General features: G+C 56.8%; 10 protein-coding genes across 10 annotated transcripts in view; 6 read left to right on the top strand and 4 right to left on the bottom strand.

The window, feature by feature from the left end:
• The window catches only part of LOC128854515 (feather keratin Cos1-2), a 172,099-nt gene that overhangs the window by 133,129 nt on the left and 15,715 nt on the right, over positions 1-23,255 (top strand). The gene's annotated exons all lie outside the window — the stretch shown is intronic.
• Positions 835-2,011, top strand: LOC128854511 (feather keratin Cos1-2-like). Its single transcript, XM_054088254.1, has 2 exons — positions 835-987; positions 1,359-2,011. The coding sequence occupies exons 1-2, from the start codon at positions 901-903 to the stop codon at positions 1,692-1,694; spliced, it is 423 nt and encodes a 140-aa protein (XP_053944229.1). The 5' UTR covers positions 835-900; the 3' UTR covers positions 1,695-2,011.
• On the bottom strand, positions 4,262-5,358 carry LOC128854522 (feather keratin Cos1-1/Cos1-3/Cos2-1-like). The gene is made up of 2 exons (XM_054088269.1): positions 5,205-5,358; positions 4,262-4,915 (listed from the first exon to the last, which is right to left on the bottom strand). The coding sequence occupies exon 2, from the start codon at positions 4,892-4,894 to the stop codon at positions 4,583-4,585; it is 312 nt and encodes a 103-aa protein (XP_053944244.1). The 5' UTR covers positions 4,895-4,915; positions 5,205-5,358; the 3' UTR covers positions 4,262-4,582.
• Positions 6,100-7,276, top strand: LOC128854512 (feather keratin Cos1-2-like). The gene is made up of 2 exons (XM_054088255.1): positions 6,100-6,252; positions 6,624-7,276. The coding sequence occupies exons 1-2, from the start codon at positions 6,166-6,168 to the stop codon at positions 6,957-6,959; spliced, it is 423 nt and encodes a 140-aa protein (XP_053944230.1). The 5' UTR covers positions 6,100-6,165; the 3' UTR covers positions 6,960-7,276.
• LOC128854520 (feather keratin Cos1-1/Cos1-3/Cos2-1-like) lies at positions 9,528-10,624 on the bottom strand. Its single transcript, XM_054088267.1, has 2 exons — positions 10,471-10,624; positions 9,528-10,181 (listed from the first exon to the last, which is right to left on the bottom strand). The coding sequence occupies exon 2, from the start codon at positions 10,158-10,160 to the stop codon at positions 9,849-9,851; it is 312 nt and encodes a 103-aa protein (XP_053944242.1). The 5' UTR covers positions 10,161-10,181; positions 10,471-10,624; the 3' UTR covers positions 9,528-9,848.
• LOC128854518 (feather keratin Cos1-2-like) lies at positions 11,387-12,542 on the top strand. Its single transcript, XM_054088264.1, has 2 exons — positions 11,387-11,518; positions 11,890-12,542. The coding sequence occupies exons 1-2, from the start codon at positions 11,432-11,434 to the stop codon at positions 12,223-12,225; spliced, it is 423 nt and encodes a 140-aa protein (XP_053944239.1). The 5' UTR covers positions 11,387-11,431; the 3' UTR covers positions 12,226-12,542.
• Positions 14,793-15,889, bottom strand: LOC128854521 (feather keratin Cos1-1/Cos1-3/Cos2-1-like). Its single transcript, XM_054088268.1, has 2 exons — positions 15,736-15,889; positions 14,793-15,446 (listed from the first exon to the last, which is right to left on the bottom strand). Exon 2 carries the CDS (start codon positions 15,423-15,425, stop codon positions 15,114-15,116), a length of 312 nt encoding a protein of 103 aa, XP_053944243.1. The 5' UTR covers positions 15,426-15,446; positions 15,736-15,889; the 3' UTR covers positions 14,793-15,113.
• On the top strand, positions 16,632-17,808 carry LOC128854517 (feather keratin Cos1-2-like). Its single transcript, XM_054088263.1, has 2 exons — positions 16,632-16,784; positions 17,156-17,808. The coding sequence occupies exons 1-2, from the start codon at positions 16,698-16,700 to the stop codon at positions 17,489-17,491; spliced, it is 423 nt and encodes a 140-aa protein (XP_053944238.1). The 5' UTR covers positions 16,632-16,697; the 3' UTR covers positions 17,492-17,808.
• LOC128854523 (feather keratin Cos1-1/Cos1-3/Cos2-1-like) lies at positions 20,081-21,095 on the bottom strand. The gene is made up of 2 exons (XM_054088270.1): positions 21,001-21,095; positions 20,081-20,711 (listed from the first exon to the last, which is right to left on the bottom strand). Exon 2 carries the CDS (start codon positions 20,688-20,690, stop codon positions 20,379-20,381), a length of 312 nt encoding a protein of 103 aa, XP_053944245.1. The 5' UTR covers positions 20,691-20,711; positions 21,001-21,095; the 3' UTR covers positions 20,081-20,378.
• On the top strand, positions 22,257-23,072 carry LOC128854519 (feather keratin Cos1-2-like). The gene has a single exon (XM_054088266.1). It carries the CDS (start codon positions 22,441-22,443, stop codon positions 22,753-22,755), a length of 315 nt encoding a protein of 104 aa, XP_053944241.1. The 5' UTR covers positions 22,257-22,440; the 3' UTR covers positions 22,756-23,072.

Here is a 23,255-nt window from a genome sequence, read left to right as displayed (position 1 = left end):
TTATAGCGCTCCTGCCCTGCCTCAGGCCCACAGGCTCCCTCTGGGCAAGGGAGAATATTCTGACAAGCTCCTGTCAAACGCAAAGCATCCCAGCTAATGGCATGGGCTGTGTCCTGGTTTCCTGCCCCGCTGCCTTCTCATTTCCTGCCTGATGCCATGCACTTCCCATAGGAAGGCTTCTCCAAGTGGCAGGATGAGACAACTGAGGTTTTGCAGTGCTGGTGGCATGCCGTGCTGACAGGTGCCGTGTACCTGTGCTGTTCCTATTTGACTGGATTGAGGCAAAGATGTCACAAAACGGGGAAAGCTCTGGTATTTCTTTCCGGATGCCCAAGAATGCGCTAATGTGTGGGGACATGGCACAACCCTTCTTCTGCCCATGTCTCCCTGATGATCTCAGAGGCTGACAGCTTCCTCTTGAGGGCCGCTTAGGGGGAAAGAGCGTTGAATCCCTGAAGTGCAGCCTGCCTGCCTGGGGAGACAACAGCCACTGCCTGTTGGGGTGGGCTGGGAGGGAGGGAGGGAAAGAGGAGGACAGGGCACGTTCTCCCAGGAGCCCTTGGAGGCCAAGGGAAGGCTGGCAGGGCTGGCAGCAGCTGGGGTCCTTCCTGTCCCAGCATCATCACAGAAGAAGCCACTGCGGTGCCCCAGGCTGATGGCACCTGACTCCACCGCATCCTTCGGGCGCTCAGTCCGCGTGTGTGCCAACACCAACTCATGCAACTCTGCAGATCACGAGACCTGTCATCCCAGCATCCAAAGAAGCATTCCCGAGGGAATGGCCATGACATCAAGCAGGAAATGCAAAGGCAGCACAGGGAGAAGCATCAACGCTGCCATGTCATTACCTGGGCTGTTTCCGGTCCTGAGGAGCACACAGGAAAATGCTTGTGGCTGCCTATGGGCCTCAGGCAGGGAGAGGCTGGGATAAAAGCAAGCCCAGCTGTTTCCTCTCTCCACCACTTCTGCCTTCTCCTTGGGAAGCAGGTGAGTTGGAACCCGCTTTGTTGTCCACCTCCTCCTCTCGGTCTGGGTCTGGCCTCCCAGGAGACCTGAGCCGACCCCTGCTCCTCGGTCTGGTGCCGGTGCTCTGAGATGGTGGTGGTGGGAGAGGGCAGAGGAGAGGTGCTCTGTCCTGGAGAGAGGTTGGGGCTGGGCTGAGGTGTCTTGTTGCTCGCGGCTGGTCAGGAGGATCGCGGGTCCTGGCTGCTGTGTGAAGGACCACGCCGTGCTCAGGCAAAGAAGCCCGTGTTCATTCCTGCAGAGCTGCTGCCTCTCCACCTGGCAGGTGCCTTGGCTTCCCTTTGGAGGGTTTGCAGGCGGTTCCTGACGTGTCCCTGTGCTCTGTTTCCTCCCAGATTCACCTCCAGCCCCCAGACATGTCCTGCTCCGACAAGTGCTGTCCCTGTGGCCCCTGCCAGCCCTGCGGCCCGTGCCCGCTGGCCAGCAGCTGCAATGAGTGCTGTTGCAGGCAGTGCCAGAGCTCCACCGTCGCCATCCAGCCCTCCGCAGTGGTGGTGACCCTGCCCGGACCCATCCTCAGCTCCTTCCCTCAGAACACCGTTGTGGGCTCCTCCACCTCCGCTGCTGTTGGCAGCATCCTCAGCTCCAACGGAGTGTCCATCAACACTGGCTGCTGTGACCTGTCCTGCATCACCAGCTGCTACTGTGGCAACAGGTGTCGGCCCTGCTAAATCTGCTGGCAACGGACCTGGACAAGAACCTCCGAGACCCGAGGACACGGTGCTGACACGAGCTGGAACTTGGAGGCATTTTCTTTAGAGCTTCAGGCTACTATGTCCTCCCTCCGCTCTCTTCTCTCTCTCTCTCTTTTCCTTCCTGTCCTTTTCTCCTAGAGCCACCCTAATACAGTCCTGTTGGCATCCCTCCCTCTGCAGGGCAGGCAGATGACACCCAGCAGGAGCTCCAACGCATCATGGTGGCTGCCCCTGGTCCTCCCTGGGACCCACCTCCTTTTCTTTTTTAGTCATTAAAGTTGTGCTGCATCCAAGCCTGGGCCTCCGAGTCCTCCTTATTCTGGAGCAATTCTTCTCGTCTGCTCAGGGGAAAAGAGGCGGAGGGAAGAGGAGGGAGGAAATCCTTGCAATGGATTTTTTTCACTGGTAAATTAATTTCAGGATTTCCTGAACCAACTGATCGTAATTGCTTCCAAGGGGTGCCCAGGACAGTGTGTGTCTCACCACAACTTCGCTCCTTTTGGTAAAGACATCGGCACCTCTCACCAAATCACCCAACACTGAAATTGCCGCCCGTCTCTAAGCCACAGCTAGCAGGCTCTTTAAGCATTTCAGGGAGGCAATTAAGGCACCAATTCACCCATGAAATACCACACGTAGAATGAGGTGCAACGCGATCCCAGCAAAGCTCGATTCCGGCTAAACAAAAGTGATGGCCATAAATGTGCCAGATCCTTTCCGTTCTTCTTTGCGACTTGCCCTGAGTTCAGCCCAGGTGTGGTCAGACCTTGATGGGGGGTCAGTGGGTGCTATCGGTCAGCAGCAAGGTCCTCAGAAAGCAAGAGGAAGAACAGATTGAAGCCAACCCAGATCTGGACCTTCTCTCTTTTCTGAGTTGCTGCTTCCTTCTAGTCACCTACTGAGCCACCACAAAAGAGAACAAGACACGTGTAAAGGATCACCTCCTCCAAGCTCAGGAGCAAAGCATCCCAGCAAAGAGGAAGGCAGCTAAAAACGCCACAAAGAGGCCTCCGTGGGTGAACAAGGCACACCTGAACAACTGTAAATACAAAAAAGAAGCCTACAGAGGCTGGGAGCAAGGGCAGGTAACCTGGGGGGAACACAGGAATCTTGTCCATGCAGCCAGGGAACAAGTCAGCAAAGCTAAAGCCCTGACCGAATTCAATCCGGCCAAGGATGTCAAGAACAACAAGAAGAGCTTCTCTAGGTATTATCACAAAAGAAAGTCTAGGGAGACTGTGGGCCCTCTCCACAAGGAAACGGGAGATCTTATTCCCCACGCAATGGAGAAGGCTGTGGTCCTCAAGGACTTCCTGGCCTCAGTCATCACGGGCGTGGGCTCAAGCCAGACCAGCTGCTTCACTAAAGGAAAATCACCGATTCACTAAAGGCCAATAGTGCCTGACAAATTTGTTGGCTTTCTGTGATGGGGCTACAGTAGCTTTGCAGGATGAGGAAAGAGTAACCGACATCCTGTGCTGGGGCTCGTCGCGGAAGGCATTTCTCACTGTCCCTCACAACAGTCTTGTCTCTAAATTGGAGAGGTAAGAATTTGACTGATGGGGCACTCGGTGGATAAGGAATTGGCTGGATGATCGCACTCAAAGAGTCGTGGTCAACAGCTCCCTCTGCCAGTGGAGACCAGTGACGAGCGGTGTTTGGCGGGGGCCGGTATTGGGACTGGTGGTGTTTAACAACTTTGTCGCAGACGTGGCTAGTGGGATTAGGGCACCCTCATCAAGTTTACTGATGACACCAAGCTGTGGGCACGGTCGACACTCTAGAGGGAAGGGATGCCATGCAGCAGGACCTGGACGTGCTGGAGAGGTGGGGTGGTGTGCATGGCGTGAAGTCCCACGAGGCCAAGGGCGAGGTCCTGCAGCGGGGTCGCAGGAATCCCATACAAACCCAAAGGCTCGGCAGAGAATAGATTTGGGGCAACCCTGAAACGAAGGACTTTGGGGTGTTGGTGGATTAGAAGCTGAACGTGAGCTGAGGATGTGTGCCTGTGGCCCAGAGAGCCAACCGTGTCCTGGGATGCATTCAAAGAAGTGGGAGCAGCTGGGGAGGGAAAGGATTCTCCCCCTCTCCTCTGCTCTCAGGGGATCTCACATGGAGCCCCGAGTCCAGGTCTGGAGTCCTCAGCACTGGAAGGAAATGGATCTGCGTGAGTGAGGCCAGAGGAGGCCAGAGAGATGATCCGAAGGCTGGAGAATCCCCCATTTGAGGAGAGGCTGAGAGAGTTTGGAGCAGTGGTTCGGCTCCCCATTCGCAGAACGTGCTCCAGAGCACAGAGCTCCCACCCGCGTCCGGGAAGAGGTGCAGTAACGCTGCAAGGACTGATGGCCGTGGATTGAGGAGCAGCCAGGGTTGTCTGCTGCAGCTCCAGGGTACAGAGGACACCCAGTCCTACCTTCTCCTTCCTTGGGGAAAGAGGAAGGCTCCTCTCTTTCACCCAACCTCATCTGCTCCACAAAGCCCCTTTTCCCCTGAGCAGGTGGGAAGAGTTGTTGCCGAAGGAAGGAGGACTCGGAGGCCCAGGCTTGGATGCAGCACAACTTTAATGAGTTGAAAAGGAGAAAAGGAGGCGGCTCCCAGGGAGCACCAGGGGCAGCCACCAAGATGCGGTGGAATTCCTGCAGGGTATCCGTCTGCCTGGTCTGCAGAGGGACGCAGGCCAAGAGGTCCCGCGCTAGGCTGGCATTGGGACAAGACAAAAGCAAAGGAAAGAGAGAGAGAGAATAGTGTGGAAGAAGGAAACTAGCACTCAAAGATCTAAAGACAATGCCTCAAAGCTCTATCTCGTGTCCAGCACCATGCTCTCGGGTCTTGGAGGTTCTTGTCCAGGGCCGTTGCCAGCAGATTTAGCAGGGCCGACACCTGTTGCCACAGCAGCTGGTGATGCAGGACAGGTCACAGCAGCCAGTGTTGATGGGCACTCCGTTACAGCTGAGGATGTTGCCAACAGCAGCGGAGGTGGAGTTTCCCACAGCGGTGTTCTGAGGGAAGGAGCTGAGGATGGGTCCGGGCAGGGTCACCACCACGGGAGAGGGCTCGATGACCACAACGGAGTCCTGGCACTGCCTGCAACAGCACTCATTGCAGCTGCTGGCCAGCGGGCACGGGCCGCAGGGCTGGCAGGGGCCACAGGGACGGCACTGGTCGCAACAGGACATGTCTCTGGGCAAGAGGTGCACCTGCGAGAGAGGAGAGAGGAAACAGAGCATGGGGACACCTGAGGAGCAGCACTGCACCCAAGCCCAGGGGAGACAAGGCACCTCCTGGCCCAGCAGACCCTGCCCAGCTCAAAGCACACCAAACACCTCAACCGAGCCCCAGTCCCTCTCTGAGAAAGACCTGCTCTGCCCTTCCCTCTCCCAGGAGAAACAGCTCCCAGCCCTGTGCTAGAACAGCCCACAGCAGCTGAGACAGACATCGAGGACAGAGCTGGTCTCGAAGGAGGTGGAGAAGCGGCTTCACACTCACCTGGTTGCCAAGAAGAGGAGGCGAGAGAAGTGGATGAGAGAGCAGGGAGCTGGGCTGCCTTTTATAGCGCTCCTGCCCTGCCTCAGGCCCACAGGCTCCCTCTGGGCAAGGGAGAATATTCTGACAAGCTCCTGTCAAACGCAAAGCATCCCAGCTAATGGCATGGGCTGTGTCCTGGTTTCCTGCCCCGCTGCCTTCTCATTTCCTGCCTGATGCCATGCACTTCCCATAGGAAGGCTTCTCCAAGTGGCAGGATGAGACAACTGAGGTTTTGCAGTGCTGGTGGCATGCCGTGCTGACAGGTGCCGTGTACCTGTGCTGTTCCTATTTGACTGGATTGAGGCAAAGATGTCACAAAACGGGGAAAGCTCTGGTATTTCTTTCCGGATGCCCAAGAATGCGCTAATGTGTGGGGACATGGCACAACCCTTCTTCTGCCCATGTCTCCCTGATGATCTCAGAGGCTGACAGCTTCCTCTTGAGGGCCGCTTAGGGGGAAAGAGCGTTGAATCCCTGAAGTGCAGCCTGCCTGCCTGGGGAGACAACAGCCACTGCCTGTTGGGGTGGGCTGGGAGGGAGGGAGGGAAAGAGGAGGACAGGGCACGTTCTCCCAGGAGCCCTTGGAGGCCAAGGGAAGGCTGGCAGGGCTGGCAGCAGCTGGGGTCCTTCCTGTCCCAGCATCATCACAGAAGAAGCCACTGCGGTGCCCCAGGCTGATGGCACCTGACTCCACCGCATCCTTCGGGCGCTCAGTCCGCGTGTGTGCCAACACCAACTCATGCAACTCTGCAGATCACGAGACCTGTCATCCCAGCATCCAAAGAAGCATTCCCGAGGGAATGGCCATGACATCAAGCAGGAAATGCAAAGGCAGCACAGGGAGAAGCATCAACGCTGCCATGTCATTACCTGGGCTGTTTCCGGTCCTGAGGAGCACACAGGAAAATGCTTGTGGCTGCCTATGGGCCTCAGGCAGGGAGAGGCTGGGATAAAAGCAAGCCCAGCTGTTTCCTCTCTCCACCACTTCTGCCTTCTCCTTGGGAAGCAGGTGAGTTGGAACCCGCTTTGTTGTCCACCTCCTCCTCTCGGTCTGGGTCTGGCCTCCCAGGAGACCTGAGCCGACCCCTGCTCCTCGGTCTGGTGCCGGTGCTCTGAGATGGTGGTGGTGGGAGAGGGCAGAGGAGAGGTGCTCTGTCCTGGAGAGAGGTTGGGGCTGGGCTGAGGTGTCTTGTTGCTCGCGGCTGGTCAGGAGGATCGCGGGTCCTGGCTGCTGTGTGAAGGACCACGCCGTGCTCAGGCAAAGAAGCCCGTGTTCATTCCTGCAGAGCTGCTGCCTCTCCACCTGGCAGGTGCCTTGGCTTCCCTTTGGAGGGTTTGCAGGCGGTTCCTGACGTGTCCCTGTGCTCTGTTTCCTCCCAGATTCACCTCCAGCCCCCAGACATGTCCTGCTCCGACAAGTGCTGTCCCTGTGGCCCCTGCCAGCCCTGCGGCCCGTGCCCGCTGGCCAGCAGCTGCAATGAGTGCTGTTGCAGGCAGTGCCAGAGCTCCACCGTCGCCATCCAGCCCTCCGCAGTGGTGGTGACCCTGCCCGGACCCATCCTCAGCTCCTTCCCTCAGAACACCGTTGTGGGCTCCTCCACCTCCGCTGCTGTTGGCAGCATCCTCAGCTCCAACGGAGTGTCCATCAACACTGGCTGCTGTGACCTGTCCTGCATCACCAGCTGCTACTGTGGCAACAGGTGTCGGCCCTGCTAAATCTGCTGGCAACGGACCTGGACAAGAACCTCCGAGACCCGAGGACACGGTGCTGACACGAGCTGGAACTTGGAGGCATTTTCTTTAGAGCTTCAGGCTACTATGTCCTCCCTCCGCTCTCTTCTCTCTCTCTCTCTTTTCCTTCCTGTCCTTTTCTCCTAGAGCCACCCTAATACAGTCCTGTTGGCATCCCTCCCTCTGCAGGGCAGGCAGATGACACCCAGCAGGAGCTCCAACGCATCATGGTGGCTGCCCCTGGTCCTCCCTGGGACCCACCTCCTTTTCTTTTTTAGTCATTAAAGTTGTGCTGCATCCAAGCCTGGGCCTCCGAGTCCTCCTTATTCTGGAGCAATTCTTCTCGTCTGCTCAGGGGAAAAGAGGCGGAGGGAAGAGGAGGGAGGAAATCCTTGCAATGGATTTTTTTCACTGGTAAATTAATTTCAGGATTTCCTGAACCAACTGATCGTAATTGCTTCCAAGGGGTGCCCAGGACAGTGTGTGTCTCACCACAACTTCGCTCCTTTTGGTAAAGACATCGGCACCTCTCACCAAATCACCCAACACTGAAATTGCCGCCCGTCTCTAAGCCACAGCTAGCAGGCTCTTTAAGCATTTCAGGGAGGCAATTAAGGCACCAATTCACCCATGAAATACCACACGTAGAATGAGGTGCAACGCGATCCCAGCAAAGCTCGATTCCGGCTAAACAAAAGTGATGGCCATAAATGTGCCAGATCCTTTCCGTTCTTCTTTGCGACTTGCCCTGAGTTCAGCCCAGGTGTGGTCAGACCTTGATGGGGGGTCAGTGGGTGCTATCGGTCAGCAGCAAGGTCCTCAGAAAGCAAGAGGAAGAACAGATTGAAGCCAACCCAGATCTGGACCTTCTCTCTTTTCTGAGTTGCTGCTTCCTTCTAGTCACCTACTGAGCCACCACAAAAGAGAACAAGACACGTGTAAAGGATCACCTCCTCCAAGCTCAGGAGCAAAGCATCCCAGCAAAGAGGAAGGCAGCTAAAAACGCCACAAAGAGGCCTCCGTGGGTGAACAAGGCACACCTGAACAACTGTAAATACAAAAAAGAAGCCTACAGAGGCTGGGAGCAAGGGCAGGTAACCTGGGGGGAACACAGGAATCTTGTCCATGCAGCCAGGGAACAAGTCAGCAAAGCTAAAGCCCTGACCGAATTCAATCCGGCCAAGGATGTCAAGAACAACAAGAAGAGCTTCTCTAGGTATTATCACAAAAGAAAGTCTAGGGAGACTGTGGGCCCTCTCCACAAGGAAACGGGAGATCTTATTCCCCACGCAATGGAGAAGGCTGTGGTCCTCAAGGACTTCCTGGCCTCAGTCATCACGGGCGTGGGCTCAAGCCAGACCAGCTGCTTCACTAAAGGAAAATCACCGATTCACTAAAGGCCAATAGTGCCTGACAAATTTGTTGGCTTTCTGTGATGGGGCTACAGTAGCTTTGCAGGATGAGGAAAGAGTAACCGACATCCTGTGCTGGGGCTCGTCGCGGAAGGCATTTCTCACTGTCCCTCACAACAGTCTTGTCTCTAAATTGGAGAGGTAAGAATTTGACTGATGGGGCACTCGGTGGATAAGGAATTGGCTGGATGATCGCACTCAAAGAGTCGTGGTCAACAGCTCCCTCTGCCAGTGGAGACCAGTGACGAGCTGGTGTTTGGCGGGGGCCGGTATTGGGACTGGTGGTGTTTAACAACTTTGTCGCAGACGTGGCTAGTGGGATTAGGGCACCCTCATCAAGTTTACTGATGACACCAAGCTGTGGGCACGGTCGACACTCTAGAGGGAAGGGATGCCATGCAGCAGGACCTGGACGTGCTGGAGAGGTGGGGTGGTGTGCATGGCGTGAAGTCCCACGAGGCCAAGGGCGAGGTCCTGCAGCGGGGTCGCAGGAATCCCATACAAACCCAAAGGCTCGGCAGAGAATAGATTTGGGGCAACCCTGAAACGAAGGACTTTGGGGTGTTGGTGGATTAGAAGCTGAACGTGAGCTGAGGATGTGTGCCTGTGGCCCAGAGAGCCAACCGTGTCCTGGGATGCATTCAAAGAAGTGGGAGCAGCAGGGGAGGGAAAGGATTCTCCCCCTCTCCTCTGCTCTCAGGGGATCTCACATGGAGCCCCGAGTCCAGGTCTGGAGTCCTCAGCACTGGAAGGAAATGGATCTGCGTGAGTGAGGCCAGAGGAGGCCAGAGAGATGATCCGAAGGCTGGAGAATCCCCCATTTGAGGAGAGGCTGAGAGAGTTTGGAGCAGTGGTTCGGCTCCCCATTCGCAGAACGTGCTCCAGAGCACAGAGCTCCCACCCGCGTCCGGGAAGAGGTGCAGTAGCGCTGCAAGGACTGATGGCCGTGGGTTGAGGAGCAGCCAGGGTTGTCTGCTGCAGCTCCAGGGTATAGTGGACACCCAGTCCTACCTTCTCCTTCCTTGGGGAAAGAGGAAGGCTCCTCTCTTTCACCCAACCTCATCTGCTCCACAAAGCCCCTTTTCCCCTGAGCAGGTGGGAAGAGTTGTTGCCGAAGGAAGGAGGACTCGGAGGCCCAGGCTTGGATGCAGCACAACTTTAATGAGTTGAAAAGGAGAAAAGGAGGTGGCTCCCAGGGAGCACCAGGGGCAGCCACCAAGATGCGGTGGAATTCCTGCAGGGTATCCGTCTGCCTGGTCTGCAGAGGGACGCAGGCCAAGAGGTCCCGCGCTAGGCTGGCATTGGGACAAGACAAAAGCAAAGGAAAGAGAGAGAGAGAATAGTGTGGAAGAAGGAAACTAGCACTCAAAGATCTAAAGACAATGCCTCAAAGCTCTATCTCGTGTCCAGCACCATGCTCTCGGGTCTTGGAGGTTCTTGTCCAGGGCCGTTGCCAGCAGATTTAGCAGGGCCGACACCTGTTGCCACAGCAGCTGGTGATGCAGGACAGGTCACAGCAGCCAGTGTTGATGGGCACTCCGTTACAGCTGAGGATGTTGCCAACAGCAGCGGAGGTGGAGTTTCCCACAGCGGTGTTCTGAGGGAAGGAGCTGAGGATGGGTCCGGGCAGGGTCACCACCACGGGAGAGGGCTCGATGACCACAACGGAGTCCTGGCACTGCCTGCAACAGCACTCATTGCAGCTGCTGGCCAGCGGGCACGGGCCGCAGGGCTGGCAGGGGCCACAGGGACGGCACTGGTCGCAACAGGACATGTCTCTGGGCAAGAGGTGCACCTGCGAGAGAGGAGAGAGGAAACAGAGCATGGGGACACCTGAGGAGCAGCACTGCACCCAAGCCCAGGGGAGACAAGGCACCTCCTGGCCCAGCAGACCCTGCCCAGCTCAAAGCACACCAAACACCTCAACCGAGCCCCAGTCCCTCTCTGAGAAAGACCTGCTCTGCCCTTCCCTCTCCCAGGAGAAACAGCTCCCAGCCCTGTGCTAGAACAGCCCACAGCAGCTGAGACAGACATCGAGGACAGAGCTGGTCTCGAAGGAGGTGGAGAAGCGGCTTCACACTCACCTGGTTGCCAAGAAGAGGAGGCGAGAGAAGTGGATGAGAGAGCAGGGAGCTGGGCTGCCTTTTATAGCGCTCCTGCCCTGCCTCAGGCCCACAGGCTCCCTCTGGGCAAGGGAGAATATTCTGACAAGCTCCTGTCAAACGCAAAGCATCCCAGCTAATGGCATGGGCTGTGTCCTGGTTTCCTGCCCCGCTGCCTTCTCATTTCCTGCCTGATGCCATGCACTTCCCATAGGAAGGCTTCTCCAAGTGGCAGGATGAGACAACTGAGGTTTTGCAGTGCTGGTGGCATGCCGTGCTGACAGGTGCCGTGTACCTGTGCTGTTCCTATTTGACTGGATTGAGGCAAAGATGTCACAAAACGGGGAAAGCTCTGGTATTTCTTTCCGGATGCCCAAGAATGCGCTAATGTGTGGGGACATGGCACAACCCTTCTTCTGCCCATGTCTCCCTGATGATCTCAGAGGCTGACAGCTTCCTCTTGAGGGCCGCTTAGGGGGAAAGAGCGTTGAATCCCTGAAGTGCAGCCTGCCTGCCTGGGGAGACAACAGCCACTGCCTGTTGGGGTGGGCTGGGAGGGAGGGAGGGAAAGAGGAGGACAGGGCACGTTCTCCCAGGAGCCCTTGGAGGCCAAGGGAAGGCTGGCAGGGCTGGCAGCAGCTGGGGTCCTTCCTGTCCCAGCATCATCACAGAAGAAGCCACTGCGGTGCCCCAGGCTGATGGCACCTGACTCCACCGCATCCTTCAGGCGCTCAGTCCGCGTGTGTGCCAACACCAACTCATGCAACTCTGCAGATCACGAGACCTGTCATCCCAGCATCCAAAGAAGCATTCCCGAGGGAATGGCCATGACATCAAGCAGGAAATGCAAAGGCAGCACAGGGAGAAGCATCAACGCTGCCATGTCATTACCTGGGCTGTTTCCGGTCCTGAGGAGCACACAGGAAAATGCTTGTGGCTGCCTATGGGCCTCAGGCAGGGAGAGGCTGGGATAAAAGCAAGCCCAGCTGTTTCCTCTCTCCACCACTTCTGCCTTCTCCTTGGGAAGCAGGTGAGTTGGAACCCGCTTTGTTGTCCACCTCCTCCTCTCGGTCTGGGTCTGGCCTCCCAGGAGACCTGAGCCGACCCCTGCTCCTCGGTCTGGTGCCGGTGCTCTGAGATGGTGGTGGTGGGAGAGGGCAGAGGAGAGGTGCTCTGTCCTGGAGAGAGGTTGGGGCTGGGCTGAGGTGTCTTGTTGCTCGCGGCTGGTCAGGAGGATCGCGGGTCCTGGCTGCTGTGTGAAGGACCACGCCGTGCTCAGGCAAAGAAGCCCGTGTTCATTCCTGCAGAGCTGCTGCCTCTCCACCTGGCAGGTGCCTTGGCTTCCCTTTGGAGGGTTTGCAGGCGGTTCCTGACGTGTCCCTGTGCTCTGTTTCCTCCCAGATTCACCTCCAGCCCCCAGACATGTCCTGCTCCGACAAGTGCTGTCCCTGTGGCCCCTGCCAGCCCTGCGGCCCGTGCCCGCTGGCCAGCAGCTGCAATGAGTGCTGTTGCAGGCAGTGCCAGAGCTCCACCGTCGCCATCCAGCCCTCCGCAGTGGTGGTGACCCTGCCCGGACCCATCCTCAGCTCCTTCCCTCAGAACACCGTTGTGGGCTCCTCCACCTCCGCTGCTGTTGGCAGCATCCTCAGCTCCAACGGAGTGTCCATCAACACTGGCTGCTGTGACCTGTCCTGCATCACCAGCTGCTACTGTGGCAACAGGTGTCGGCCCTGCTAAATCTGCTGGCAACGGACCTGGACAAGAACCTCCGAGACCCGAGGACACGGTGCTGACACGAGCTGGAACTTGGAGGCATTTTCTTTAGAGCTTCAGGCTACTATGTCCTCCCTCCGCTCTCTTCTCTCTCTCTCTCTTTTCCTTCCTGTCCTTTTCTCCTAGAGCCACCCTAATACAGTCCTGTTGGCATCCCTCCCTCTGCAGGGCAGGCAGATGACACCCAGCAGGAGCTCCAACGCATCATGGTGGCTGCCCCTGGTCCTCCCTGGGACCCACCTCCTTTTCTTTTTTAGTCATTAAAGTTGTGCTGCATCCAAGCCTGGGCCTCCGAGTCCTCCTTATTCTGGAGCAATTCTTCTCGTCTGCTCAGGGGAAAAGAGGCGGAGGGAAGAGGAGGGAGGAAATCCTTGCAATGGATTTTTTTCACTGGTAAATTAATTTCAGGATTTCCTGAACCAACTGATCGTAATTGCTTCCAAGGGGTGCCCAGGACAGTGTGTGTCTCACCACAACTTCGCTCCTTTTGGTAAAGACATCGGCACCTCTCACCAAATCACCCAACACTGAAATTGCCGCCCGTCTCTAAGCCACAGCTAGCAGGCTCTTTAAGCATTTCAGGGAGGCAATTAAGGCACCAATTCACCCATGAAATACCACACGTAGAATGAGGTGCAACGCGATCCCAGCAAAGCTCGATTCCGGCTAAACAAAAGTGATGGCCATAAATGTGCCAGATCCTTTCCGTTCTTCTTTGCGACTTGCCCTGAGTTCAGCCCAGGTGTGGTCAGACCTTGATGGGGGGTCAGTGGGTGCTATCGGTCAGCAGCAAGGTCCTCAGAAAGCAAGAGGAAGAACAGATTGAAGCCAACCCAGATCTGGACCTTCTCTCTTTTCTGAGTTGCTGCTTCCTTCTAGTCACCTACTGAGCCACCACAAAAGAGAACAAGACACGTGTAAAGGATCACCTCCTCCAAGCTCAGGAGCAAAGCATCCCAGCAAAGAGGAAGGCAGCTAAAAACGCCACAAAGAGGCCTCCGTGGGTGAACAAGGCACACCTGAACAACTGTAAATACAAAAAAGAAGCCTACAGAGGCTGGGAGCAAGGGCAGGTAACCTGGGGGGAACACAGGAATCTTGTCCATGCAGCCAGGGAACAAGTCAGCAAAGCTAAAGCCCTGACCGAATTCAATCCGGCCAAGGATGTCAAGAACAACAAGAAGAGCTTCTCTAGGTATTATCACAAAAGAAAGTCTAGGGAGACTGTGGGCCCTCTCCACAAGGAAACGGGAGATCTTATTCCCCACGCAATGGAGAAGGCTGTGGTCCTCAAGGACTTCCTGGCCTCAGTCATCACGGGCGTGGGCTCAAGCCAGACCAGCTGCTTCACTAAAGGAAAATCACCGATTCACTAAAGGCCAATAGTGCCTGACAAATTTGTTGGCTTTCTGTGATGGGGCTACAGTAGCTTTGCAGGATGAGGAAAGAGTAACCGACATCCTGTGCTGGGGCTCGTCGCGGAAGGCATTTCTCACTGTCCCTCACAACAGTCTTGTCTCTAAATTGGAGAGGTAAGAATTTGACTGATGGGGCACTCGGTGGATAAGGAATTGGCTGGATGATCGCACTCAAAGAGTCGTGGTCAACAGCTCCCTCTGCCAGTGGAGACCAGTGACGAGTGGTGTTTGGCGGGGGCCGGTATTGGGACTGGTGGTGTTTAACAACTTTGTCGCAGACGTGGCTAGTGGGATTAGGGCACCCTCATCAAGTTTACTGATGACACCAAGCTGTGGGCACGGTCGACACTCTAGAGGGAAGGGATGCCATGCAGCAGGACCTGGACGTGCTGGAGAGGTGGGGTGGTGTGCATGGCGTGAAGTCCCACGAGGCCAAGGGCGAGGTCCTGCAGCGGGGTCGCAGGAATCCCATACAAACCCAAAGGCTCGGCAGAGAATAGATTTGGGGCAACCCTGAAACGAAGGACTTTGGGGTGTTGGTGGATTAGAAGCTGAACGTGAGCTGAGGATGTGTGCCTGTGGCCCAGAGAGCCAACCGTGTCCTGGGATGCATTCAAAGAAGTGGGAGCAGCAGGGGAGGGAAAGGATTCTCCCCCTCTCCTCTGCTCTCAGGGGATCTCACATGGAGCCCCGAGTCCAGGTCTGGAGTCCTCAGCACTGGAAGGAAATGGATCTGCGTGAGTGAGGCCAGAGGAGGCCAGAGAGATGATCCGAAGGCTGGAGAATCCCCCATTTGAGGAGAGGCTGAGAGAGTTTGGAGCAGTGGTTCGGCTCCCCATTCGCAGAACGTGCTCCAGAGCACAGAGCTCCCACCCGCGTCCGGGAAGAGGTGCAGTAGCGCTGCAAGGACTGATGGCCGTGGGTTGAGGAGCAGCCAGGGTTGTCTGCTGCAGCTCCAGGGTATAGTGGACACCCAGTCCTACCTTCTCCTTCCTTGGGGAAAGAGGAAGGCTCCTCTCTTTCACCCAACCTCATCTGCTCCACAAAGCCCCTTTTCCCCTGAGCAGGTGGGAAGAGTTGTTGCCGAAGGAAGGAGGACTCGGAGGCCCAGGCTTGGATGCAGCACAACTTTAATGAGTTGAAAAGGAGAAAAGGAGGTGGCTCCCAGGGAGCACCAGGGGCAGCCACCAAGATGCGGTGGAATTCCTGCAGGGTATCCGTCTGCCTGGTCTGCAGAGGGACGCAGGCCAAGAGGTCCCGCGCTAGGCTGGCATTGGGACAAGACAAAAGCAAAGGAAAGAGAGAGAGAGAATAGTGTGGAAGAAGGAAACTAGCACTCAAAGATCTAAAGACAATGCCTCAAAGCTCTATCTCGTGTCCAGCACCATGCTCTCGGGTCTTGGAGGTTCTTGTCCAGGGCCGTTGCCAGCAGATTTAGCAGGGCCGACACCTGTTGCCACAGCAGCTGGTGATGCAGGACAGGTCACAGCAGCCAGTGTTGATGGGCACTCCGTTACAGCTGAGGATGTTGCCAACAGCAGCGGAGGTGGAGTTTCCCACAGCGGTGTTCTGAGGGAAGGAGCTGAGGATGGGTCCGGGCAGGGTCACCACCACGGGAGAGGGCTCGATGACCACAACGGAGTCCTGGCACTGCCTGCAACAGCACTCATTGCAGCTGCTGGCCAGCGGGCACGGGCCGCAGGGCTGGCAGGGGCCACAGGGACGGCACTGGTCGCAACAGGACATGTCTCTGGGCAAGAGGTGCACCTGCGAGAGAGGAGAGAGGAAACAGAGCATGGGGACACCTGAGGAGCAGCACTGCACCCAAGCCCAGGGGAGACAAGGCACCTCCTGGCCCAGCAGACCCTGCCCAGCTCAAAGCACACCAAACACCTCAACCGAGCCCCAGTCCCTCTCTGAGAAAGACCTGCTCTGCCCTTCCCTCTCCCAGGAGAAACAGCTCCCAGCCCTGTGCTAGAACAGCCCACAGCAGCTGAGACAGACATCGAGGACAGAGCTGGTCTCGAAGGAGGTGGAGAAGCGGCTTCACACTCACCTGGTTGCCAAGAAGAGGAGGCGAGAGAAGTGGATGAGAGAGCAGGGAGCTGGGCTGCCTTTTATAGCGCTCCTGCCCTGCCTCAGGCCCACAGGCTCCCTCTGGGCAAGGGAGAATATTCTGACAAGCTCCTGTCAAACGCAAAGCATCCCAGCTAATGGCATGGGCTGTGTCCTGGTTTCCTGCCCCGCTGCCTTCTCATTTCCTGCCTGATGCCATGCACTTCCCATAGGAAGGCTTCTCCAAGTGGCAGGATGAGACAACTGAGGTTTTGCAGTGCTGGTGGCATGCCGTGCTGACAGGTGCCGTGTACCTGTGCTGTTCCTATTTGACTGGATTGAGGCAAAGATGTCACAAAACGGGGAAAGCTCTGGTATTTCTTTCCGGATGCCCAAGAATGCGCTAATGTGTGGGGACATGGCACAACCCTTCTTCTGCCCATGTCTCCCTGATGATCTCAGAGGCTGACAGCTTCCTCTTGAGGGCCGCTTAGGGGGAAAGAGCGTTGAATCCCTGAAGTGCAGCCTGCCTGCCTGGGGAGACAACAGCCACTGCCTGTTGGGGTGGGCTGGGAGGGAGGGAGGGAAAGAGGAGGACAGGGCACGTTCTCCCAGGAGCCCTTGGAGGCCAAGGGAAGGCTGGCAGGGCTGGCAGCAGCTGGGGTCCTTCCTGTCCCAGCATCATCACAGAAGAAGCCACTGCGGTGCCCCAGGCTGATGGCACCTGACTCCACCGCATCCTTCAGGCCACTCAGTCCGCGTGTGTGCCAACACCAACTCATGCAACTCTGCAGATCACGAGACCTGTCATCCCAGCATCCAAAGAAGCATTCCCGAGGGAATGGCCATGACATCAAGCAGGAAACGCAAAGGCAGCACAGGGAGAAGCATCAACGCTGCCATGTCATTACCTGGGCTGTTTCCGGTCCTGAGGAGCACACAGGAAAATGCTTGTGGCTGCCTATGGGCCTCAGGCAGGGAGAGGCTGGGATAAAAGCAAGCCCAGCTGTTTCCTCTCTCCACCACTTCTGCCTTCTCCTTGGGAAGCAGGTGAGTTGGAACCCGCTTTGTTGTCCACCTCCTCCTCTCGGTCTGGGTCTGGCCTCCCAGGAGAACTGAGCCGACCCCTGCTCCTCGGTCTGGTGCCGGTGCTCTGAGATGGTGGTGGTGGGAGAGGGCAGAGGAGAGGTGCTCTGTCCTGGAGAGAGGTTGGGGCTGGGCTGAGGTGTCTTGTTGCTCGCGGCTGGTCAGGAGGATCGCGGGTCCTGGCTGCTGTGTGAAGGACCACGCCGTGCTCAGGCAAAGAAGCCCGTGTTCATTCCTGCAGAGCTGCTGCCTCTCCACCTGGCAGGTGCCTTGGCTTCCCTTTGGAGGGTTTGCAGGCGGTTCCTGACGTGTCCCTGTGCTCTGTTTCCTCCCAGATTCACCTCCAGCCCCCAGACATGTCCTGCTCCGACAAGTGCTGTCCCTGTGGCCCCTGCCAGCCCTGCGGCCCGTGCCCGCTGGCCAGCAGCTGCAATGAGTGCTGTTGCAGGCAGTGCCAGAGCTCCACCGTCGCCATCCAGCCCTCCGCAGTGGTGGTGACCCTGCCCGGACCCATCCTCAGCTCCTTCCCTCAGAACACCGTTGTGGGCTCCTCCACCTCCGCTGCTGTTGGCAGCATCCTCAGCTCCAACGGAGTGTCCATCAACACTGGCTGCTGTGACCTGTCCTGCATCACCAGCTGCTACTGTGGCAACAGGTGTCGGCCCTGCTAAATCTGCTGGCAACGGACCTGGACAAGAACCTCCGAGACCCGAGGACACGGTGCTGACACGAGCTGGAACTTGGAGGCATTTTCTTTAGAGCTTCAGGCTACTATGTCCTCCCTCCGCTCTCTTCTCTCTCTCTCTCTTTTCCTTCCTGTCCTTTTCTCCTAGAGCCACCCTAATACAGTCCTGTTGGCATCCCTCCCTCTGCAGGGCAGGCAGATGACACCCAGCAGGAGCTCCAACGCATCATGGTGGCTGCCCCTGGTCCTCCCTGGGACCCACCTCCTTTTCTTTTTTAGTCATTAAAGTTGTGCTGCATCCAAGCCTGGGCCTCCGAGTCCTCCTTATTCTGGAGCAATTCTTCTCGTCTGCTCAGGGGAAAAGAGGCGGAGGGAAGAGGAGGGAGGAAATCCTTGCAATGGATTTTTTTCACTGGTAAATTAATTTCAGGATTTCCTGAACCAACTGATCGTAATTGCTTCCAAGGGGTGCCCAGGACAGTGTGTGTCTCACCACAACTTCGCTCCTTTTGGTAAAGACATCGGCACCTCTCACCAAATCACCCAACACTGAAATTGCCGCCCGTCTCTAAGCCACAGCTAGCAGGCTCTTTAAGCATTTCAGGGAGGCAATTAAGGCACCAATTCACCCATGAAATACCACACGTAGAATGAGGTGCAACGCGATCCCAGCAAAGCTCGATTCCGGCTAAACAAAAGTGATGGCCATAAATGTGCCAGATCCTTTCCGTTCTTCTTTGCGACTTGCCCTGAGTTCAGCCCAGGTGTGGTCAGACCTTGATGGGGGGTCAGTGGGTGCTATCGGTCAGCAGCAAGGTCCTCAGAAAGCAAGAGGAAGAACAGATTGAAGCCAACCCAGATCTGGACCTTCTCTCTTTTCTGAGTTGCTGCTTCCTTCTAGTCACCTACTGAGCCACCACAAAAGAGAACAAGACACGTGTAAAGGATCACCTCCTCCAAGCTCAGGAGCAAAGCATCCCAGCAAAGAGGAAGGCAGCTAAAAACGCCACAAAGAGGCCTCCGTGGGTGAACAAGGCACACCTGAACAACTGTAAATACAAAAAAGAAGCCTACAGAGGCTGGGAGCAAGGGCAGGTAACCTGGGGGGAACACAGGAATCTTGTCCATGCAGCCAGGGAACAAGTCAGCAAAGCTAAAGCCCTGACCGAATTCAATCCGGCCAAGGATGTCAAGAACAACAAGAAGAGCTTCTCTAGGTATTATCACAAAAGAAAGTCTAGGGAGACTGTGGGCCCTCTCCACAAGGAAACGGGAGATCTTATTCCCCACGCAATGGAGAAGGCTGTGGTCCTCAAGGACTTCCTGGCCTCAGTCATCACGGGCGTGGGCTCAAGCCAGACCAGCTGCTTCACTAAAGGAAAATCACCGATTCACTAAAGGCCAATAGTGCCTGACAAATTTGTTGGCTTTCTGTGATGGGGCTACAGTAGCTTTGCAGGATGAGGAAAGAGTAACCGACATCCTGTGCTGGGGCTCGTCGCGGAAGGCATTTCTCACTGTCCCTCACAACAGTCTTGTCTCTAAATTGGAGAGGTAAGAATTTGACTGATGGGGCACTCGGTGGATAAGGAATTGGCTGGATGATCGCACTCAAAGAGTCGTGGTCAACAGCTCCCTCTGCCAGTGGAGACCAGTGACGAGCGGTGTTTGGCGGGGGCCGGTATTGGGACTGGTGGTGTTTAACAACTTTGTCGCAGACGTGGCTAGTGGGATTAGGGCACCCTCATCAAGTTTACTGATGACACCAAGCTGTGGGCACGGTCGACACTCTAGAGGGAAGGGATGCCATGCAGCAGGACCTGGACGTGCTGGAGAGGTGGGGTGGTGTGCATGGCGTGAAGTCCCACGAGGCCAAGGGCGAGGTCCTGCAGCGGGGTCGCAGGAATCCCATACAAACCCAAAGGCTCGGCAGAGAATAGATTTGGGGCAACCCTGAAACGAAGGACTTTGGGGTGTTGGTGGATTAGAAGCTGAACGTGAGCTGAGGATGTGTGCCTGTGGCCCAGAGAGCCAACCGTGTCCTGGGATGCATTCAAAGAAGTGGGAGCAGCTGGGGAGGGAAAGGATTCTCCCCCTCTCCTCTGCTCTCAGGGGATCTCACATGGAGCCCCGAGTCCAGGTCTGGAGTCCTCAGCACTGGAAGGAAATGGATCTGCGTGAGTGAGGCCAGAGGAGGCCAGAGAGATGATCCGAAGGCTGGAGAATCCCCCATTTGAGGAGAGGCTGAGAGAGTTTGGAGCAGTGGTTCGGCTCCCCATTCGCAGAACGTGCTCCAGAGCACAGAGCTCCCACCCGCGTCCGGGAAGAGGTGCAGTAGCGCTGCAAGGACTGATGGCCGTGGGTTGAGGAGCAGCCAGGGTTGTCTGCTGCAGCTCCAGGGTACAGAGGACACCCAGTCCTACCTTCTCCTTCCTTGGGGAAAGAGGAAGGCTCCTCTCTTTCACCCAACCTCATCTGCTCCACAAAGCCCCTTTTCCCCTGAGCAGGTGGGAAGAGTTGTTGCCGAAGGAAGGAGGACTCGGAGGCCCAGGCTTGGATGCAGCACAACTTTAATGAGTCTAAAGGAGAAAAGGAGGTGGCTCCCAGGGAGCACCAGGGGCAGCCACCAAGATGCGGTGGAATTCCTGCAGGGTATCCGTCTGCCTGGTCTGCAGAGGGACGCAGGCCAAGAGGTCCCGCGCTAGGCTGGCATTGGGACAAGACAAAAGCAAAGGAAAGAGAGAGAGAGAATAGTGTGGAAGAAGGAAACTAGCACTCAAAGATCTAAAGACAATGCCTCAAAGCTCTATCTCGTGTCCAGCACCATGCTCTCGGGTCTTGGAGGTTCTTGTCCAGGGCCGTTGCCAGCAGATTTAGCAGGGCCGACACCTGTTGCCACAGCAGCTGGTGATGCAGGACAGGTCACAGCAGCCAGTGTTGATGGGCACTCCGTTACAGCTGAGGATGTTGCCAACAGCAGCGGAGGTGGAGTTTCCCACAGCGGTGTTCTGAGGGAAGGAGCTGAGGATGGGTCCGGGCAGGGTCACCACCACGGGAGAGGGCTCGATGACCACAACGGAGTCCTGGCACTGCCTGCAACAGCACTCATTGCAGCTGCTGGCCAGCGGGCACGGGCCGCAGGGCTGGCAGGGGCCACAGGGACGGCACTGGTCGCAACAGGACATGTCTCTGGGCAAGAGGTGCACCTGCGAGAGAGGAGAGAGGAAACAGAGCATGGGGACACTTGAGGAGTAGCACTGCACCCAAGCCCAGGGGAGACAAGGCACCTCCTGGCCCAGCAGACCCTGCCCAGCTCAAAGCACACCAAACACCTCAACCGAGCCCCAGTCCCTCTCTGAGAATGACCTGCTCTGCCCTTCCCTCTCCCAGGAGAAACAGCTCCCAGCCCTGTGCTAGAACAGCCCACAGCAGCTGAGACAGACATCGAGGACAGAGCTGGTCTCGAAGGAGGTGGAGAAGCGGCTTCACACTCACCTGGTTGCCAAGAAGAGGAGGCGAGAGAAGTGGATGAGAGAGCAGGGAGCTGGGCTGCCTTTTATAGCGCTCCTGCCCTGCCTCAGGCCCACAGGCTCCCTTTGGGCAAGGGAGAATATTCTGACAAGCTCCTGTCAAACGCAAAGCATCCCAGCTAATGGCATGGGCTGTGTCCTGGTTTCCTGCCCCGCTGCCTTCTCATTTCCTGCCTGATGCCATGCACTTCCCATAGGAAGGCTTCTCCAAGTGGCAGGATGAGACAACTGAGGTTTTGCAGTGCTGGTGGCATGCCGTGCTGACAGGTGCCGTGTACCTGTGCTGTTCCTATTTGACTGGATTGAGGCAAAGATGTCACAAAACGGGGAAAGCTCTGGTATTTCTTTCCGGATGCCCAAGAATGCGCTAATGTGTGGGGACATGGCACAACCCTTCTTCTGCCCATGTCTCCCTGATGATCTCAGAGGCTGACAGCTTCCTCTTGAGGGCCGCTTAGGGGGAAAGAGCGTTGAATCCCTGAAGTGCAGCCTGCCTGCCTGGGGAGACAACAGCCACTGCCTGTTGGGGTGGGCTGGGAGGGAGGGAGGGAAAGAGGAGGACAGGGCACGTTCTCCCAGGAGCCCTTGGAGGCCAAGGGAAGGCTGGCAGGGCTGGCAGCAGCTGGGGTCCTTCCTGTCCCAGCATCATCACAGAAGAAGCCACTGCGGTGCCCCAGGCTGATGGCACCTGACTCCACCGCATCCTTCAGCCACTCAGTCCGCGTGTGTGCCAACACCAACTCATGCAACTCTGCAGATCACGAGACCTGTCATCCCAGCATCCAAAGAAGCATTCCCGAGGGAATGGCCATGACATCAAGCAGGAAATGCAAAGGCAGCACAGGGGGAAGCATCAACGCTGCCATGTCATTACCTGGGCTGTTTCCGGTCCTGAGGAGCACACAGGAAAATGCTTGTGGCTGCCTATGGGCCTCAGGCAGGGAGAGGCTGGGATAAAAGCAAGCCCAGCTGTTTCCTCTCTCCACCACTTCTGCCTTCTCCTTTGGAAGCAGGTGAGTTGGAACCCGCTTTGTTGTCCACCTCCTCCTCTCGGTCTGGGTCTGGCCTCCCAGGAGACCTGAGCCGACCCCTGCTCCTCGGTCTGGTGCCGGTGCTCTGAGGTGGTGGTGGTGGGAGAGGGCAGAGGAGAGGTGCTCTGTCCTGGAGAGAGGTTGGGGCTGGGCTGAGGTGTCTTGTTGCTCGCGGCTGGTCAGGAGGATCGCGGGTCCTGGCTGCTGTGTGAAGGACCACGCCGTGCTCAGGCAAAGAAGCCCGTGTTCATTCCTGCAGAGCTGCTGCCTCTCCACCTGGCAGGTGCCTTGGCTTCCCTTTGGAGGGTTTGCAGGCGGTTCCTGACGTGTCCCTGTGCTCTGTTTCCTCCCAGATTCACCTCCAGCCCCCAGACATGTCCTGCTCCGACAAGTGCTGTCCCTGTGGCCCCTGCCAGCCCTGCGGCCCGTGCCCGCTGGCCAGCAGCTGCAATGAGTGCTGTTGCAGGCAGTGCCAGAGCTCCACCGTCGCCATCCAGCCCTCCGCAGTGGTGGTGACCCTGCCCGGACCCATCCTCAGCTCCTTCCCTCAGAACACCGTTGTGGGCTCCTCCACCTCCGCTGCTGTTGGCAGCATCCTCAGCTCCAACGGAGTGTCCATCAACACTGGCTGCTGTGACCTGTCCTGCATCACCAGCTGCTACTGTGGCAACAGGTGTCGGCCCTGCTAAATCTGCTGGCAACGGACCTGGACAAGAACCTCCGAGACCCGAGGACACGGTGCTGACACGAGCTGGAACTTGGAGGCATTTTCTTTAGAGCTTCAGGCTACTATGTCCTCCCTCCGCTCTCTTCTCTCTCTCTCTCTTTTCCTTCCTGTCCTTTTCTCCTAGAGCCACCCTAATACAGTCCTGTTGGCATCCCTCCCTCTGCAGGGCAGGCAGATGACACCCAGCAGGAGCTCCAACGCATCATGGTGGCTGCCCCTGGTCCTCCTTGGGACCCACCTTCTTTTCTTTTTTAGTCATTAAAGTTGTGCTGCATCCAAGCCTGGGCCTCTGAGTCCTCCTTATTCTGGCATTACTCTTCCTGTCTGCTCAGGGGCAAGTAATGTTGGAGGATAGAAAGGGAGGAAATCGTTGCAATGGATTATTTCACTGGTAAATTAATGTTTGGTTTTCCTCAACTGCTTCCAAGGGGTGCCCAGGACAGCGTGCGTTTCACAAGAACT

This window comes from Cuculus canorus, chromosome 25 (assembly GCF_017976375.1).
Source record: "Cuculus canorus isolate bCucCan1 chromosome 25, bCucCan1.pri, whole genome shotgun sequence".
Taxonomy (NCBI): domain Eukaryota; kingdom Metazoa; phylum Chordata; class Aves; order Cuculiformes; family Cuculidae; genus Cuculus; species Cuculus canorus.
The sequence above is the reverse complement of the archived record's forward strand: the minus strand, read 5'-3'. Positions and strand labels throughout refer to the sequence as shown.

What these genes read in the sequence shown, in the direction of transcription:
- LOC128854522 (XM_054088269.1), bottom strand. Translation starts at nt 4,894, where the DNA reads ATGTCCTGTTGCGACCAGTGCCGTCCCTGTGGCCCCTGCCAGCCCTGC.
- LOC128854511 (XM_054088254.1), top strand. Translation starts at nt 901, where the DNA reads ATGGGCCTCAGGCAGGGAGAGGCTGGGATAAAAGCAAGCCCAGCTGTT. An exon ending in GCCTTCTCCTTGGGAAGCAG is followed by an intron (nt 988 to 1,358) that starts GTGAGTTGGAAC and finishes GTTTCCTCCCAG; the next exon opens with ATTCACCTCCAGCCCCCAGA.
- LOC128854519 (XM_054088266.1), top strand. Translation starts at nt 22,441, where the DNA reads ATGTCCTGCTCCGACAAGTGCTGTCCCTGTGGCCCCTGCCAGCCCTGC.
- LOC128854517 (XM_054088263.1), top strand. Translation starts at nt 16,698, where the DNA reads ATGGGCCTCAGGCAGGGAGAGGCTGGGATAAAAGCAAGCCCAGCTGTT. An exon ending in GCCTTCTCCTTGGGAAGCAG is followed by an intron (nt 16,785 to 17,155) that starts GTGAGTTGGAAC and finishes GTTTCCTCCCAG; the next exon opens with ATTCACCTCCAGCCCCCAGA.
- LOC128854518 (XM_054088264.1), top strand. Translation starts at nt 11,432, where the DNA reads ATGGGCCTCAGGCAGGGAGAGGCTGGGATAAAAGCAAGCCCAGCTGTT. An exon ending in GCCTTCTCCTTGGGAAGCAG is followed by an intron (nt 11,519 to 11,889) that starts GTGAGTTGGAAC and finishes GTTTCCTCCCAG; the next exon opens with ATTCACCTCCAGCCCCCAGA.
- LOC128854523 (XM_054088270.1), bottom strand. Translation starts at nt 20,690, where the DNA reads ATGTCCTGTTGCGACCAGTGCCGTCCCTGTGGCCCCTGCCAGCCCTGC.
- LOC128854520 (XM_054088267.1), bottom strand. Translation starts at nt 10,160, where the DNA reads ATGTCCTGTTGCGACCAGTGCCGTCCCTGTGGCCCCTGCCAGCCCTGC.
- LOC128854512 (XM_054088255.1), top strand. Translation starts at nt 6,166, where the DNA reads ATGGGCCTCAGGCAGGGAGAGGCTGGGATAAAAGCAAGCCCAGCTGTT. An exon ending in GCCTTCTCCTTGGGAAGCAG is followed by an intron (nt 6,253 to 6,623) that starts GTGAGTTGGAAC and finishes GTTTCCTCCCAG; the next exon opens with ATTCACCTCCAGCCCCCAGA.
- LOC128854521 (XM_054088268.1), bottom strand. Translation starts at nt 15,425, where the DNA reads ATGTCCTGTTGCGACCAGTGCCGTCCCTGTGGCCCCTGCCAGCCCTGC.